This window comes from Castor canadensis, chromosome 2, assembly GCF_047511655.1.
Source record: "Castor canadensis chromosome 2, mCasCan1.hap1v2, whole genome shotgun sequence".
Classification (NCBI taxonomy): domain Eukaryota; kingdom Metazoa; phylum Chordata; class Mammalia; order Rodentia; family Castoridae; genus Castor; species Castor canadensis.
The window spans coordinates 160475554-160492890 of record NC_133387.1 but is presented as its reverse complement, the minus strand read 5'-3'; the positions used below and the strand labels follow the sequence as shown (position 1 = coordinate 160492890).

At 39.6% G+C, this 17337-nt stretch overlaps 1 protein-coding gene across 10 annotated transcripts in view; it reads right to left on the bottom strand.

Annotated features, from left to right (window-relative positions):
• Positions 1–17337, bottom strand: part of Iqch (IQ motif containing H) — a 246002-nt gene that overhangs the window by 216101 nt on the left and 12564 nt on the right. For 2 of the 10 annotated variants that reach the window (XM_074066284.1, XM_074066277.1), the window contains one exon: positions 9063–9180. The exons of the other annotated variants lie outside the window; for them this stretch is intronic. In XM_074066284.1, coding sequence (XP_073922385.1) covers positions 9063–9180 — 118 coding nt within the window. The remainder of the gene's footprint in view (positions 1–9062; positions 9181–17337) is intronic. 10 annotated transcript variants of the gene reach the window in all.

Genomic DNA, 17337 nt, shown 5'->3' with positions numbered 1-17337 from the left:
TCCTAGGCTCAATTGATTTTCCTACCTCAGCCTCTAAAGTAGCTGGGACTACAAGAAGTACCATGTGTCTAGTTAGAAGTATGTTTAAGTATTTTCATAATAAAAAGGTCTTTTAGAAGGCCATGGCAAAGGAGAAAGTATTTCTAGACGTTGGTGGAGCTTACACTGTCATGGGAGGACAGAGCCACAGTGCTCTCTGTAGGCATCCTCCCCATCCTGTCCTGTAAAATCTAGCTGGCCATCTGATGAGCTAATTTGTCACACTAAGTGAGGTATAGCTCACATTAAAAAATCTGGGAAGGAATGCTTGCCTGCTCTGACATTTTCCATCTTTTATCTCTAACCAGATTATTCCACATAATCTTCAAAATTTTAGTTTTGATAAGATTTTGAAAAAGACTTTCTCAACAAGATCTGAATGAGCACAGTTAGAGATTCTTCCTACCTGAAACACAGACGTCCCCATGGCTGCGTTTACCATGGTGCAGTTGTTTTTATATTTGATTTTAACATACCCATTTAAAAGAATCAGTAGAAGGTGTAATTCGTAAGTAATGAGATGCATCCTGCTTCTAAGTAGATCCTGTGATTTCAGCAGTTTTGGAATTTCTAGTTTGAAACTGCCTTCAGACTTAGCTTGCCAGATACAACAAGGAACTCGAATACTCTATTGGACCACAAGCTTTTTTTTCTCTTTTCTTTACTTCCTCCTTAACTTTTGCTGTTGTGTTTCTAACCCTTTCCTTAACTATTAAGAGTCTATTGTGCCTGTGGCCTGAAGCGCCCCAACAAGGGGTTAAGCTAAATCAGATGACTGTTGAGAGCATCTTCAAAACCTGAGGTTCCAGGATCGGTTAATTGTGATAAAAAATCCTTAAACTTGAGCACTTTCCTACATGTCAGGTATTATATTATTTGAAAAACTATGTTTTGGTAACCTGTCTTTGGAATGCTGTCAGAATCTGTACCACATTCTTTAGGATTGCTTTACCCTTTGGTGTTTGCCAAGAAATTATTCTGAGTTATATATTTGGTAAACAAGGTGGGTCTCCAAACTGGGCAATGGATATTGTTTAGAATGAGAGTAATGACACAGAAACATTGTGCTCCTCCCAGAAATTATTAGATCAAGTGTAAAACCTCTTGTGATATTTGCTGCATTTCTTGTATTCAAACATAAGTGTGTTTTCAAGTTCTAACATTTCTGAAATCAGAATTTCTTATACTTTATCTGAGCAAAAAGTTGCCAATCACTACTCACAGGAGTAAACAATTGTACAGCTCAAAATTCAGCACACGCAGAATCTGCTCATAAACCAGGCATGGTGGGGAATACCTGTAATCCCAACTACTCAGGCAACTGAGGAAAGAGGATCTCAAATTCATCGACAGCCCAGGCAAAATCGTAACAAGACCCTGTCTCAAAAATAAAATAAAAACAAAAGGCCTGGGGGTGTAGCTCAAGTGGTAGAGAACTTGCCTGACATGTTTGAGGCTCAGGGTTTGATCACTGGCACTGAAAAAAAAATGCTGAGCTACAGGGGAGTTTTGCATCCTAGAAGTACCAAGGTGCTTAAATTTGAGCTAAACTGCGACCTCCAATTTTTGCTTAAAGTGTTTTTTATTTTTATTTATTTATTTATTTATTGTTTTTTGGTAATGCTGGGGTTTGAACTCAGAGCCTCATGCTTGCTAGGCAGACTCTCTACCACTTAAGCCACTCCCCCAGCTTAAAGTGTTTTTTAAAAGATTCCATTTTGATACCGCATTAAACAAAAAGTTGCTATGGGTGCAGAAATAGCCTGTTACAAACTTGGGTTTTTGAAGCTATGGAGAGCGGGTGTCAGCAATTCATGTGGCCATCAGGCCTAGCAGTTCTCTGACAGGAGCCTTTTGCTTTCTTTTTTCTTCTCTCTCTCTCTTTTTTTTTTTTGCTGGTGCTGGGGGTTAAACTCAGGGCCTGGTGCTTCCTTGGCAGGCATTCTACCACTTGAGGCACTCCACCAGCCCTTTTTGTATTTTTTGTTTGTTTTTGTTTTTTTCAAATAGAAATTTTTATGTGCCATAGACTTACGATGTGTGTCAGTACTGGGGTTGGAATTCAGGGCCTCATGCTTGCTAGGCAGCTGTTCTACCACTTGAGCCTCCCTCCCTCCTCCCTCCCTTCCTTCCTTTCTGAAATAGGGTCTTGCTTTATGCTGGGGCCAACCTGGATTGTGATCCTCCTAGTTGTGCTTTTTCCACATAGCTGGGATGACAGGTGCACACCACTGTACCCAGCCATTGATTGAGATGGGATCTCTTGAACTTTTTTGCCTGCAATCCTTCTGATCTCTGTCTCCTAAGTAGCTAGAATTACAGGTGTGAACCACTATGCCCATCCTTCTACTTATTTTTAAGAGGTGCTGAACTTCAGGAATACCCATCAGTTAAGGAAAAATACCCATTCACCTAAAGAAAATAATGAAATTATGAGTTCAGCCAACTAAGACAAAGAAAAGAAACCCAATATTTTTCATCATGCCTCAGACTTCTATTATAAATCAAAAGAAATAACAAGATTGAATCTCTTAAGTCAGGGTTATAAAAGAGTTTGCAAACAAACAAACAAAAACTTGGTGCTGGTGGCTCACGTCTGTAATTTTAGCTACTCGGGAGCTGAGATAGAGAGGATCATGGTTTGAGGCTACCCTGGGCAAATACTTCAGGAGACCCCCATCTCCAAAATAAGTTCAGCAAAACAGACTGAAGATTTGACTCGAGCAGTAGAGCCCCTGCTTTGCAACTGTGAAGCCCCAAGTTCAAACCTCGGTTCCACCAAAAACAAAAAAGAGTCTGGACTAGAGCTGTGGCTTAAGCAGTAGGAAATCTGCTTTGTGAGCAAGAGGCCCTGAGTCTAAATCCTAGTCCTACCCAAACAAAATGAAAACAACCCAAATGTTTGGCTGTGGGTGTGGCTCAAGTGATAGAGCATCTGCCTAACATGCTAGTTCCAACCCCAGTGCCACCAAAACAAAAAACAAAAAGAAAACAGAACAAACAAAAAGTTTGCACAATGATGTTACACATAATGTCAAATGGTCAAAATGAATTAGAAGAATTTTTAGATTGTGAATCAAAAAGTTCAGACTCTAGCTTTGTGATATTAGACTTTGTGGAATATATTATATCTAATGCATGTTTAACCTGAAGACATTTTCTTGGTCAATTTTGACCCTTACAATTTGTGGCACCTTAGAATCCAAGAGAAATGAAGACTCCTATGGCAGCACACTAATTGTTTTCACTTAGCACTCTCTTTGAGGGGTCCTATGTTCTCTGGAGACATAAACCAGGGCAAATGCACAGTCATTCCCAGATGTTCCTTCTGAGTGCCACACTGCTACCCAGCTGCCTATTGGGTATTCTTCACAGAGGTTCCCCAAGTATCTCAGACTCAACATTGAAGTGGAATCAGTTTCCTCCTGCCACGACCATCACCTGAACATAACTGCTCTTCCTCCTCCTGTGTCCCCATCTCAAAGAACGCTGCCATTAGCACCCAAAGTTGAATCACTGAGTAACCACTGACCCTCTCACTCTTTCACAAATCAATCACCAAATCCTCTCAGTTCTGCCTCTATCTGCAAGAGGACTGCTTCTCTCTGTCTCGGATGACCCATGAGATCATCTGCTTATTTGTGTGTCTCTCAAGATATTCTCAAGAATAGGACAGTGACTTGTGCTGAGTAGGCAATTGATTTGTTGAATATCTGAATGACTTATAGATAAATGAATGTTTTCATAGCATGGGGGAAGTTAATTTACCTCTGTTGCTCTGAAGTAATTATTGAAAGTGACCTGGTTTGGATAATAAGTTATGATTACTCTGCTCATGTATGTCTTTTGGAAATGATTAGTTCTGAAAAATAATACACCCTGTGCTAGACATCCTCCACGTGCCACTGAGAAGCATGGGAGGAGATCAGAGGGAGGAAGAGCATGAGGGTGGGGTATTTGTTCTTCTGACTTCCTCCTCCTTGGGTCACTACAGATGGAGTGCCCCACTAAATGCTGTATCCTTTAGAGATCACAGTTACTGTCAGACCACACTCTCTGCAAAGCTCTTCTCAATCTCTATAACAGGTAACCATAGACATCTGCTTTGGTTTGGGTTCTCTAGGAAACAGACTGAAACAGAGATTTGCACAGGGCTCTCCTGGAGAGTGCCCTCAGGATCAATACCCAGAAGGAGTGAGGACTTAGGATTAGATACAGAGAGAAGGTGAATTGTGATGTGGTCAGAACAAGGTCCTCTCAGATGATCCTGTGAGGAGTTCTGGAGCTGAGATGGCTCTCATTTTTGTTCCAAATAGAGATGAGGAATCTAGGCTTGATACCCTGCACCAATCAGTCATTAAATGTGGATGCCCTGGGGAGAAGGGCAGCTTTAGGCAGGACAGTTCTTTTTGGCATGGCCCTGGGAAGACCTCAGCTGCAATCTATCAGCAGCTAGCATTCTGGGCAGGTGAGAGAATGGGTGCTTTAGTCATGCGTGTGTGTGTGTGTGACAAGGAATAGTATAGTATACATAACACCCTTCCCTCCCCTTTAACGCTTAAGACCTAAGGTTGGTTGCGTCCTGGTGTTGCTGGTGCAAAACATTCCACATTGTCATTTATTTCTCTCCATCCTCTAGTTTAGATCATCATCGTCTCTTGCTCATATCATTGCCACTGTCTCCACATTAGTTTGATCCTTCCAGTATTTTCATCATGTCATAACCAGAGTGTTCTTTTTAAAAGTACACATGATTATGTCACTTGGCTGCTGAAAAGCTTCTGTTATTTCCATTACCCTGAACTTTACACAAGTCCAAGCTCATAAGAACCCTTCTTGATATGACCACATCCTCTAGTTCTCCTCTCCTTATATGCTCTGCCCCATCAGTCTGGACTGCCCTCAGTTCTCTGAATATCTCTTGCCCTTCCCATGACCTTGTATAATTTTGTGTAAATGTAGGCTCCACTACTGAGAAACTCACCCAATATTCCCATCACCATTCCTGCTACCTCCCATTGGTCCCTAGATTTCATCTCTAGGAAGCTTTCTTTGAAATCTGCTGCTCCTCAGGATAAGTTGGGTGTCTTTTTATACATTCCAACAGAATCCTATGCTTTTCCCATTGAAGAATTTTATAATTTTCTGCTTACTTATCTCTTCCACTGGTATCATGTCCATGAGGATGGATACACTATTGTATCCCTGGTGCCTAACAGAGTGTCAAGCACATACAGGGCATTAATAAGAATTTGATAAATGAACAAATTGATGCTATACAGTCCTCCACTTCTCAAAACTGGGGTACACTGAGAGTATTCAGTAGTGTAGTAAGAGCATAATAAACATCACACATATTCCTGGGGCATCAGTTTAATATAGGTATTTTTGGGCAAAATCCATTAATTTTATATTGAAACAAAAATGGATTTATGGTGAACCATAATGAATTGTTATTTATTTTTTGAGATGAGGTCTCTCTACATTGCCCAGGCTGGACTCTAACTCTGGGGCTCAAGTGCTCCTCTCCTGCTCTAGCCTCCCAAGTAGCTGGGACTGCAGGGGTGTGCCATTGCACCCAGCTTTGGGTGAGAAATTCTTACATGTTCATATGACAAAGAATGAGGTATCAAAAATATTTCCCACTTGCTTGGGCTCTTCAGACTCAACCCTGGAACCTATAGCATCACACTCTCTCTTTTTGTGTCAGGATATTCAATAGAAAACATTCAGAAACATGATGCCATATTTCAGGTTATATTTTTATCTTAAAGTTCCTTGATTTTAAAATAGCATATATTTTAAGAGAATAACTATATGAACATAGTTTCATATACAGTATTTATGAACAAAAGATGACTTTTATTTTTCACATTTCAAAATATAATGTTTCAGCTGGACATGGTGGTGCACACCTGTAATCCCAGTATTTGCGAGGCTGAAGTAAGAGAACTGTGAGTTCCAGGCCAGCCTGGGCTACATAATCAGATCCTGTCTCAAAAAAATAATAACATGCCAGTAATAACAAAAATAATTCACAAACAACTGAAATTCCATATGTGTGCTTATGTATAAAAGAAGTACATGGAGGAATACAAACTAAGGCTAATATTGGCTCCTTCAGGGGGCAGGGCACTTTCGTAGAGGATGGAGGAGAAACCACTAGCTTTGTCTTCACATCTAAATGTTTTTCATTTTTTACTGTTGTAGTAAGTGTGTATTGTTGATAAATTATGACAAAAGTGTGTTTTACTGATAAATTTATAGGAAAAATTAAATAATGGAGGTCTTTATTTTGGGAAACACAGATTAAATCCGGGGCTTTGCACTTGCTGGGCAAGAGCTCTATCTCTTAAGCTACATCCCCAGTACTTTTTAAATTTTGTTTCTGAGATAGGGTCTTGCTAACTTTGCTTGGGTTGGCCTCAAACTTGCAATCTCCCTTCTTCTACCTCCCGAGTAGCTATATTACAGGTGTGCTTCACCATACCTGGTTAAGTAAGGAGTATTTTAATAAGCAAAAATGGGCAGATTTTACATGCAGTTATCTGCAGATTTTGAAAATAAGACTTTCTGTTCCAATGTTACTAATATTTTGCCAATGATTCTTTTTAAGAGGAAACCTTCAGAATGTGAAAGGTTAGTGTAAACTTTCCTTTTTAAATTATAGAAAGATCTGTGCGTGATATTTCAACTTTAAAAGATGCTTAATAAATAATTTTTAATTATGAGTCTTAATTACAACTGAGAACTTATAATTGTTTGCAATTTAAGCTTTGGGTGGGAGAGAGTATTTAAAGAAGCAACTGGGGTTTACCTAGTTTGAAAGGTTGAAAGTGAGCAATTAAGGGTGGCACTGTCCCAGCTGGATTTCATAAGCACTTAATATATGAGCTTTTATGTTAGTGTGGTAGCACAATTAACAGCTGGCACAGCAGCACGGTTTTGTCTTTATTTTTACAGTGCAAAATTAGAGCTATCCTTTGTGTCAGCAGATGTCACCAATATTAGGAATAAAACAACAAAAGGATTCTAGGGCCTGGAGATAGAGTCAGGGTAGGACACAGTCCATGACACACACCCACACTCACAACATCTGAAAGCACACAGGGCTATTGCCATCAGCATGTGGATCTCTTGGGGAAAATCAATTTCTTTCTTTTTTTTTTTTTCTTTCTGGAACAACAGTAGCAACTAATCATTCTCAATGGTCCTAATTTCAGATACTCTGTTCTTGTAAATCAGCGACCTCCACTCTCTAGTCTGTGGCCCATCTGTGGTAGAGACCTGGAGTAAGGCAGAGGAGAAGTTTAAGCTTCCTTTCTCACATCACTCTGTCTTATTTCCATCAGGACTTTATTATTTCCCAAGTGCAATGACAGGAGCATGGACTGATATTTTACACAGTATGGGCACACCCATGGAGGTTACTGGTGTTTTCATTTATTTATTCAGTGAGCATTTATTGAGTATCCCCTGGCATAGCATAGCAATGAACAAACTGACATAGATTCTATCCTCATTAAGCTTGTAACTTAATGGATGACAAACATTTTTTAAAAAATGATACAACACACTAATTACAGACTGTGGCAGTATGATGAAGGAAAAATACATGGCAATACAAGCAGTTCTAAACAGGGTACCATATGATGACTGTACACCTCTGTGAACAGACTAAAATCCATTGACCTGAACACTTTTAAATGATGAATTTTATGGTATGTTGTCAGGCATGGTGGCACATGTCTAGGCTACATAGCAAGACTCCGACTCAAAAAATATTTATTGTATGCAAGTTATATCTCAGTAGAGCTATTGTTTAAAAAGTACCATAGTGAATTAGAGCAGTACTTTGGATACTTATATTTTTAGGTCCATAACCCTGGCTTCAGATACTTAATACTTCATTCTCTCAGGCAACTTATATAACATCTTGTACCTTGAAATGAAGACAATAACAACAGTTCATTCTGAGAATGTTCTGAAGGTTAAACAAGTTGGTATTTTCAAAGCAATGACAACAGACCTGGTATTCAAAAGAAGTGAGCTACTATTATTTTGGGGAAGTCAGGGAATTATATGAGCTGAATGTTTGTGTCCCCCCAAAACTCTTACGCTGAAATTTTTTTTTTTTTTTTGTCTTTTTAAGATAGGGTCTTTCTATGTAGCTAGCACAGGCTAACCTGGAACTCACAATCCTCTTGCCTCAGCCTCCTAAGTGCTGGGATTACACACCTGACTCATATGTTGAAATTTTAAACCCCAATGTTATAGTATTAAAAGGCGGGGCCTTGGGAGGTGGCTAGGCCATGAGGGTGGAGCCATCATAAATGGGACTGGTGCCAAAGTAGGAAGAGTGTCCTTCCTCACCAGGAAGTAGACCTGGCAGTACCTTGATCTTGGACTTGTAGCCTCCAGAACTGTGGGAAATAGCCTGCCCAGCATCTGTGGCATTGGGTTAGAGTGGCCTGAACTAAGAGTAGGAGGGCACAGGCATCCTCTGATAAAGAGCTCCACCGATGGAGGCAAAGTCAGAAACCTTGTGAGATCTGTCTCCTGCCATTTAGAAACTTTCCTTCTAGGACTTTGTCCAAAAATTTAAAGGCATTATGTTTTGGCTTATTTTGCTTTTGGAAGAAAGCTCTTTTGTTGTAGAAACTGATAGTGCCACAAACACATCTGAAACAACAGTAACACAAAACTGTAGAAACAAACCTAAACATTCATTATGGTTTCCAATTTAGAACACGAAGCAAATATTCTTTAAAGGAGTTTAACAGTTGTATCGTGATAAAACTCATACACTATAAAGTTCACCTTTTAAAGTAAACAATTCAGCGGGAGTGAGTATATTCACAGAGTTGTGTGGCCATTACCACCATGTAACTGAGAACATTTTCATCATCCCAAAAGAACCTGCATACCCTTCACAAGTCACTCTGCTCTCCCTCCTCTGAGTGCGGGCAGTGGCTAATCAACCACCAATCAATCACTATCCCCTTTCTGTCTCTAGTTCCTACCTTTGCTCTTGGAAATGCACGTGGACATGAACTGTGCTGCTTTTGGGGCCGCCAAAGTTTACCCTCGGCCTCCAGAGGGAAAGTAAATGACTTCTGGTCAATTACATTTGGAAGCAAACTAAGTAAAAAGAGATAAAATACAAAATCAAATTTGATATTTTAAACAGCTTCTCAAATTGTAATTTTAAAACAATGCTTCCTAGTTAAGATTACACTTTACAGGACAATTCAACTGGTGATCACAGTCAATTAGACCAGCATTTAGCATTTTTACCACTGTAAAATGGCAGATGCTTTATTAAGAACTTCCAAGTTCTGATAAAGACCATCATAGTATGAATAAAAATCTCAATCTCTGACTCCGTTTATATGACTAACAACTGAAGAATTATTATACTATAAAACATTTTTTATTAGAGAAAAAATACATATTGATGTATTTTTTAAATAAAATCAAATCAAAGGACAGTAAATGTTACAAATACTCAAAATGGTGGTCCCTAAGCAGTTGGCACTCACATTCTTTAAATCTCTGCTATCTTAATAATTGCAATGACTTACAAATCAAAGATGGTGAAAGGTTTTCCTAAAGAGTGGACAGTTCCATGGGACAGCAATGTGAAAACAAAGTAAAATGGTAAGAATAAGTGTATGTGTATCATGTTATATCTTAAATTTTTTAATTTAAAAGAAGATTCAATTTCTTTAACATGACCAACATAATTAAGATGAATAAAATTTAACCATCAATAAAATTATCATTAGGGCACCCTCTCTTGGGACTCCTCCAGCTCTGGGAGCTCCACTCTGCTCCTCCTTTACTCACACACAAAAATTATCATTGAAAAGCAACTTATCAGACTGCTGGTTTTACTCCAACATGTAAAGAGCTCCTACTCTTACAAAAAGAAAAAAGCAAAATAAACTAAAAAACAACTCTTCTTATGTCCATCAGAGAATCAAGATCACGGCAAAATGCTGCCCTAAAAAGTGGACAGAGCATAGGATTCAAAGACTCACAACTCAGAGGGGCCAAAGCCAGGAAGCAGGAGCTAGGAACCTTGGCAAGAACCCCGAGGCTCTGACTGACAAAATGCTGGAGGTTCAGTCCAGACTTACAGGTGAATTAAAAACCCTAAGGGGGCAAGTCTCAGCGGTCCCACACTATTGTGACTTCTACCTTCAGAAGCCCCACCATGTTCTCACTATGAAAATCAAAGAAAATTCCTCTCTCTTGCTTCTGGCAGGAGGAAGGGGAAGTAATCATTCTGAAATACTCTAGAGAAGAGAGTTCTGTTCTTTGTTCTGCTCTCTTAAGTAAAGACAAGCACTCAAGGAAAAGTATTTTACCAAAGCTTAATCTGACTTGGAGACAGACAATCTCCAACTCCAGCCCCCTCTAGCTTTCCTATCTCATCTGAAGTGGAGAGAGGGGGGAGATGCTGAAAAAAACTTGTGAAGGTGACAGTTTAGAGACAAAGACTGGCATCTATCATGGGAATACAGAATCCTCCGCTACCCCCAACACACACACCTTACCACCACATCCACAGAACCCCAGTGCAACAGAGGATTACTGCCAGGTTCAGGCTGTATTTGAGAAGGAGTTTCTAGGGAAACCCAAAGACTACAGAGAAGACAGAAACAAAGATACTGGGGGAAATTGAAGCTTGGACATCTATAGCTATAGCAGACAGTAAGCACAGCATAGCTTCCAATCAGATAAACGTAGCCTCACCATGAAGGTCAGGAAGCTCAGTCTCATTATCCAACATTCCAGAAAAAACAAGAGGCAAGTGTCAGAACCAGACTCAGTTATGATAGACAATCCCAAATTATCAGACAGGGCATTTAAAATAGCTGTGATTAATGTGCTAAGGGTCCTAGCACAGAAAAAAGTAAACAACATGCGAGAATAGATGGGCAATGAAGCATGGATTTTGATGATCTAAGAAAGAACAAAGAGGAAATGCTAGAAATGAATAATGTTATAGAAATGAAAATGCCTTTTGTAGGCTTATTAATACACTGGACATGGCCAATAAAAGAATCAGTGAGCTTGAAGAAATGTCAATGTCAAAACTCCCCAAACTGAAAAGCAAAGAGGAAAAAGAAGGAAAAAATCAGAGCAGAATACCTAAGACCTGTGGGATACCTGCGAAAGGTGTAACATACATATAATGGAATACCAGAAGGAGAAGAGAAGATAGAGGAGCAGAAAAAAAATATTTGCACAAGAAGGCTGAAAGTTCTCCAAAATTAATGAAAGACACCAAACCACAGATCCAGGAATCTCAGAAAACAACAACCAGGATAAATACCAAGGGGGAAAAAAAAATCATACCTAGACGTATCATTTTCAAACTCTGGAAAACTAACAACAGAGAAAATGTTGCAAGAAACCAAAGAGAAAGAACAGTTTACCATAACTGAGGAACAAAGGTAAGAATTAAATGTGGCCTCTTTTCACAAGCCATGAGGGCAAGAAAAGAGTGGATTGAAATCTTCAAAATATGGAAAGAACACACTACTAACCTGGAATTCCATATCCAGAAAACTATCCTTCAAATGTGAAGGGGGAAATAAAAACATCCCTAGACAAAAACAAAGGGAATTATTGTCAGACAGTGGCAAGAGATGATCAAAGTTCTTTGATGAAAAGGAAAATGCTACATCAGCTAAGGCTATAGGAGGCAAAAAGAAACCTCAGGCAGCTTACTCTATGGCCCTGGGATGGTTCCTCTTCTCTGTGCTTCAGGCTCTTAGGTTTGTTTGAGTGTTGTGCCTAGGGCTCTGAGTTGGGCTTAGTGGCAAGCACAGGGGAAGGAAAATCTACAACTTCCTTCCTAAAGTGGTAGTCTTAGAGGATTTCTTACATTCTTTTACTTCCATGGATGATGTGTTTGGAAGTGGATACAGTTACGGATATTGAATTGAGAAGCAATTCTGCATCCTATTTTTCCTCCTCAGTATGTTTGTTTCCATGTTACTAAAATTTCTTCAACATAGCAGCTTTAATGATACACATATAGAAAGACAAGTATACCTATGTTATAATAGATTTAATCATTATTTTATTACTGACATTTAATATATTTCTAAATTTATTGCTTTAGAGATGTTGCTAAAATGAAATATATTTTGTACTGATATTCATGAATATCTCTTTATTTCCTAGGATAATTCTTAGAGCTACAACTATTAAATTAAAAAATTAATTTTTAAATCTCACATATTTTGAAAAATTGCCTTTAAGAACTCAGCATTGGACAGGTGTGGTGGTACATGCTTGTAATCCTATCTACTTGGGAGGCAGAGATTGGGAGGATTGCAGTTTGAGGCCAGCCTGGGCAAAAGTTAATGAGACTCCATCTCGACCAACAGGCCAGGTGCTGTGTTATATTTCTGTAATCCCAGCTATGCAAGAAACATAGATAGGATACTAGTTGGAGGCTAGCCCCAGGTAAAAAAAAAAAAAAACAAAAACAAACTTGAGACCTTATCAAAAAGTTGACTAAAACAACAACAACAAAAAGGGCTGGGGTATGGCTGAAGTGGTAAAGCACCTGCCTAGCAAGCATTGAGGCCCTGAGTTCAAACCCCAGTGCCACCAAAAGAAGAAAAAAGAAAAAAAACCCTCAGCACTATTATTTTACCAGTGTAAAAGTGCACCCACTCAATATACTCATCAGCACTGTGTATTATGGTGGTTTAAATGATCTGTTTTGTCTGTTTATAAAGAAAAATGTGTTATTCAATTTGAATTTCTCTGGTTTATTGGTAAGACTAAACTTTTCTCAGTTAGCAATGACATTCCACATTTTCTATTTGTTTATGGTTATTTGCATTTCTGTCTCTGTGAGTAGTCTGATGCCCTTTTGCCTATATCAAGTTTTTTGTTTTTTTTTTTTACTAGAGTTCTTTATATTTAAGAATGCACTAGCAGCAGTTCTTGTGATGTATCTATACAAATGGCTTTTTCCAGTTTGCTTTTTAATTTTATGATGTTGTCTAAAAAACTGTTTTAGAGTTCTCAACCCCCAGAAAAGAGGTGAAAAAACACCGAGTATCCAAGTGCCCTTCATGCAGCGTAGCAAGTGTCAGCACATTGTTATACTTGCTGTCCCGTCTCTGAATGCATGTGTGTATGTATGTGTGTGTGAATAGAATGAAGCCATGTCTGTGCAGCTGGAATTTGTGTACTGCACTGGAACACCTCAGAATGGATTGGCTCCAACGTGTTTTAACTGAGTGACCATGACCTTCTAATCTACAGTCACCATCTACCAGAAAACCCTTTTTTGCTTCTCACTATCCTCACCTTCATTCACTAGCTTTGTTCTTCTTTCCTTTTCCTGTCAAGTACCAGCACTATCAAGTGTACAGTGATTTCTGAGCAGTTCTGATGGTGCTGGTACAGACAGCAGTCACCCTCCTAGTGTTGATGACTGGCCTGGTCATTAAGTGTGACAGACATCACAGCATAAAGTCTGTGAAAGAGGGGCAGCCACCCTCTGCCAGAGTGGGATAACAGTGAAACCTACTTTGAAAACAATGCAGAACCATCGAGCTGCTTGGAGAAAATACATCAATGTCCTTATCATTGTTTCCAGAAGGACAACTAGGAAAATCTTGCATTTGCAGGCAATAATGATCACTTTGTGTACCTGCTGGTTTCCATCTCTGCTAGACAAAATTATCAGCTTTCCCCTTAAGTACTACTTGCTAAGAAGGAAAACTACCTTTTCTTGATCTGTACTGAAGTTTGGACTGCACCAATGACCAGCTGTGGGACCTGAGACTGGTTTACTTAAGGCTTGGATTCCTCATAGGGAAAGTATCAATTTCAAAAGTTTGAAGAAATGGTAAATAGGTTTAAAGGATGTCCTTTGAAAACTGTCAAGTCTTATGAAAATATTGACAAGTATGATGAAGGAAGATGATGATAACAATGAGAATAACAATCACTGAACATCTGTTCTGAATCATTTTCCTTGGCATAGCAAGGGACAGTCCCATTTGGGATGGAGTCTGTTGAATTCTCTGGCGTCTGTACATAGATACAGCTAAACCTCATAGGAACTCTGCTCTGCTGGCAAGGCAGCAAGAGAGACCCACAGTCTTTTTCAGGTGAAGAACTTGCTACCTGGGGGTTTGATCTCATGGTTTGAGCCCACATTGCAGATCCTGCCCACCTGACTGCCAGGTCTTCATCCTGGTTCAGTCCCAGTGCAAGAGGCTTACTCTAACCCTTCATAGTAACAGGGAAGCAGAATTCCAGTCTTGAGCACACACAGGCAGACTCTCTGTGGCCAGGAGAATTGATTTTAGACAGTCCTGCTCCTGAGGGATTCTAAGCACAAATCATCTGCACTAGAAGCACCAAGGAATGGAAACCAGTAAGTGAGAATGGCAAATCAGTTTGAGAACCATCATTCAAGACCTGTGGTCTCTCAAATAGGTGCCCAAATCCCAGGTGACAGACAAGACACTGCCACTGGTTGTATGAGGGAAGTTTAAGGACATCTATCTACATAAACTAAGAAATAAATAAGGAATTCAGTATTCCTGTGATACTACTGCTTCAAGAGACTGTCATGAATAGGCTTGAATTTATAGCCTGGTGTGGCCTGCTGGGAGATTACACGCAAAGTAGGTTGAGCAGTTCAGAATTCTTTGAAGACTTAGTCTGAGCTTTTCTGCAGGTTTTTTTTGTGGGGGACGGGTGGGGGAGAGGGCAATACTGAGGTATTGAACTCAGGTCCTTGTGCTTGTTAGGCAGGCATGCCACCATTTAAGCCACCCCACCAACCCTTCTGCAGTTTTTTGACCTTGACTCTTCTTATTCCATTTCAAATTGTATGCCACTTTAGCACCACACATCCATAGCTAGGATTGAGAGATGTTCTTACCAGGCTTGTGGCACCCATACAAATTCAGCAGGCATCTCATCTTCCAGAAAGGATGGCCAATGATTACACTGTGGTATTGAATAGGAAAGACAGGAGCAAAGAACCACTTCTGGGTCAAATTCAGATGCCAGTCAATAATCTCTCTCTCTCTCTCTCTCTCTCTCTCTCTCTCTCTCTCTCTCTCTCTCTCTCTCTCTTTCTCTCTCTCTCTTTCTCTCATTGCTACTGGGGTTTGAACTCAGGGCTCAGGGCCTTACATGGGCGAGGCAGGCACTCTACCATTTGAGCCACTCCACCAGTCCCCTTAAAGTCTTCCTTAACTCTTCCAGACCAAGGGAGCAAGGGCACTCCTTGGCAAGAGAGAAGAACTGAATGAGAAAAGATCCCTGCCAGAAACATTCTGTTTTGTTCTCTGTGGAGATACAACTGCTACCTGGTTTGCTCCTTCCAGCTATCATAATCTGCAGATCTGTAGGTCAGATTCCCTTTTCTATGTCAAGCTGAGAGGACAAAGAGAAAGCTAGAGACAGGAGGCAGGAGAGTTTCAAGTTCTGGATTATTTCGTTAGAGATGGTGACAGACACCTCTTCTGATTACTTTTCCCCGTGCCTTTCTTATTTGATGCTTGTTGCTTCCTTCAACTCACATTTCTTCTACCTGCTACTCTCTTGGCTATCATCCAGAAGGACTTCCCACCTTACCCTGCTAAGTTCTTTTGATTTCAAACCAGAGTCAATATACTCAGTTTGTAAAGTAACTTCTAACATTTTTCTTTCCATGAATTCCTTTTTGAATAATTTTCCCTGTAGATTCCTTATTTCCAAAGAATATCTTACAATCTGCTGTCATAATTTTAACTCATTTGAAAGTCATAGTCCTAAATTTAAAAATTAAATATGTAAATGATCAAATACTAAAGCATTAATCAGTATGGACTAGCACATTTTATGTCATTGAATTGGTTAATTCAAGACCTTATTTTTGAAATTTTAGTTAGACTGATCTTGATTTCTTTTAAGAATTTAAAGATACAGAAAATAATTTGCAAACACCACTGTACTGAATGTCATTAGCATGACAGAACATCTACTGAATTTAGAACTAGAAGACTGGGCTTTCTTAGCTTCCTATAGACTTCTTGGCCGTGTGACCATGTGCAGTTTATTGTACCTTAGTTCTTCATGTATGAAGTAGGGAAATAACACTTCACATTGCCATTCTAAGAATGATTTGCCACAAGGTAAGTAAAAGTGCTTTGTAAAGTTGAACTTGCTATCTGAAGGTACATTTGTTTATCTGACTTCTGGTCTCATTGTTTCCAAGACTGTTTTAAAGTTGGCACATGGCCCTATCAATTTCCTTGGGCTTAGCTCCTCATCTCCACTCACTGGGACTTAAAACTTAATGAAACTGAACAATGTATCTCCTCCTTTATCTTCCCCCAAACCAAGTCCCATCTGCATTAGAAATTTTCACGTAACTTCCAACCCAAAGTACAAAACAGAAATTGGGCCTTTCCTTCCCAAGCTGATTTCTCTTCGCTATCATTTTAGATCATTGGCTCATCTACCTTTTCAGTGTGCCAGACCCCAAATCTTGGGGTCACTCTTTTTTGTGGTACTGGGTGTTTGGTTTTTTTTTTTTTTTTGTGGAATATGGGGTTTGAACTTAGGGCTTTGCATTTGCAAAGCAGGTGCTCTACTGCTTGAGCCACACCTCCACTCCTGTTTTTTGTGGTACTGGGGATCAAAACCAGGGCCTCATATAGGCTAGGCAAGCACTGAGCCATACCCCCAACTTAGGGCCACTCTTGAGTCTCACTCCTACCTCCATCCAATTGCATGTTAATTGAGATTCGTTCAGGTGTCTCAAATCCAAGCTTTGTTTTTATTCCCCCTTGCCATCATCTTTGTTTAGACCTGTATACCTCAAATTAAACCTGGGTTACAAGGACAAGGTGGATGGCTGATCACTATATCCCTGGTAGCTAACATCACGCTTGGCAAAGAGCAGCTGTTCAATAAATTCCTGTTGAATAAATGCATGACAAATAAACTATTAAATGAATGTGTGGGTGATTGTAGTAATCCCATTACTGGTTGTCTATCTCAGTGGTATTTCCCATCCACTCTACAGCATTTCCAGATTCATCTTTATAAAATGTCACTTTCATCGTATTACAATTTGACACAAAAACCTTCCGAGGCGTCCTACTTTCTAAGAAGAGGAATTTACTCTTGACTAATCTGTCCCCCACTCTGCCTGTTCAATTTCCCCCTACTTCTCTCCTCCAAGTACACTGGTCTTCCCAGTTGAACTGAACTCCCATGTCTACTCTCTATGTGGTTCTTCATTCATGCTAT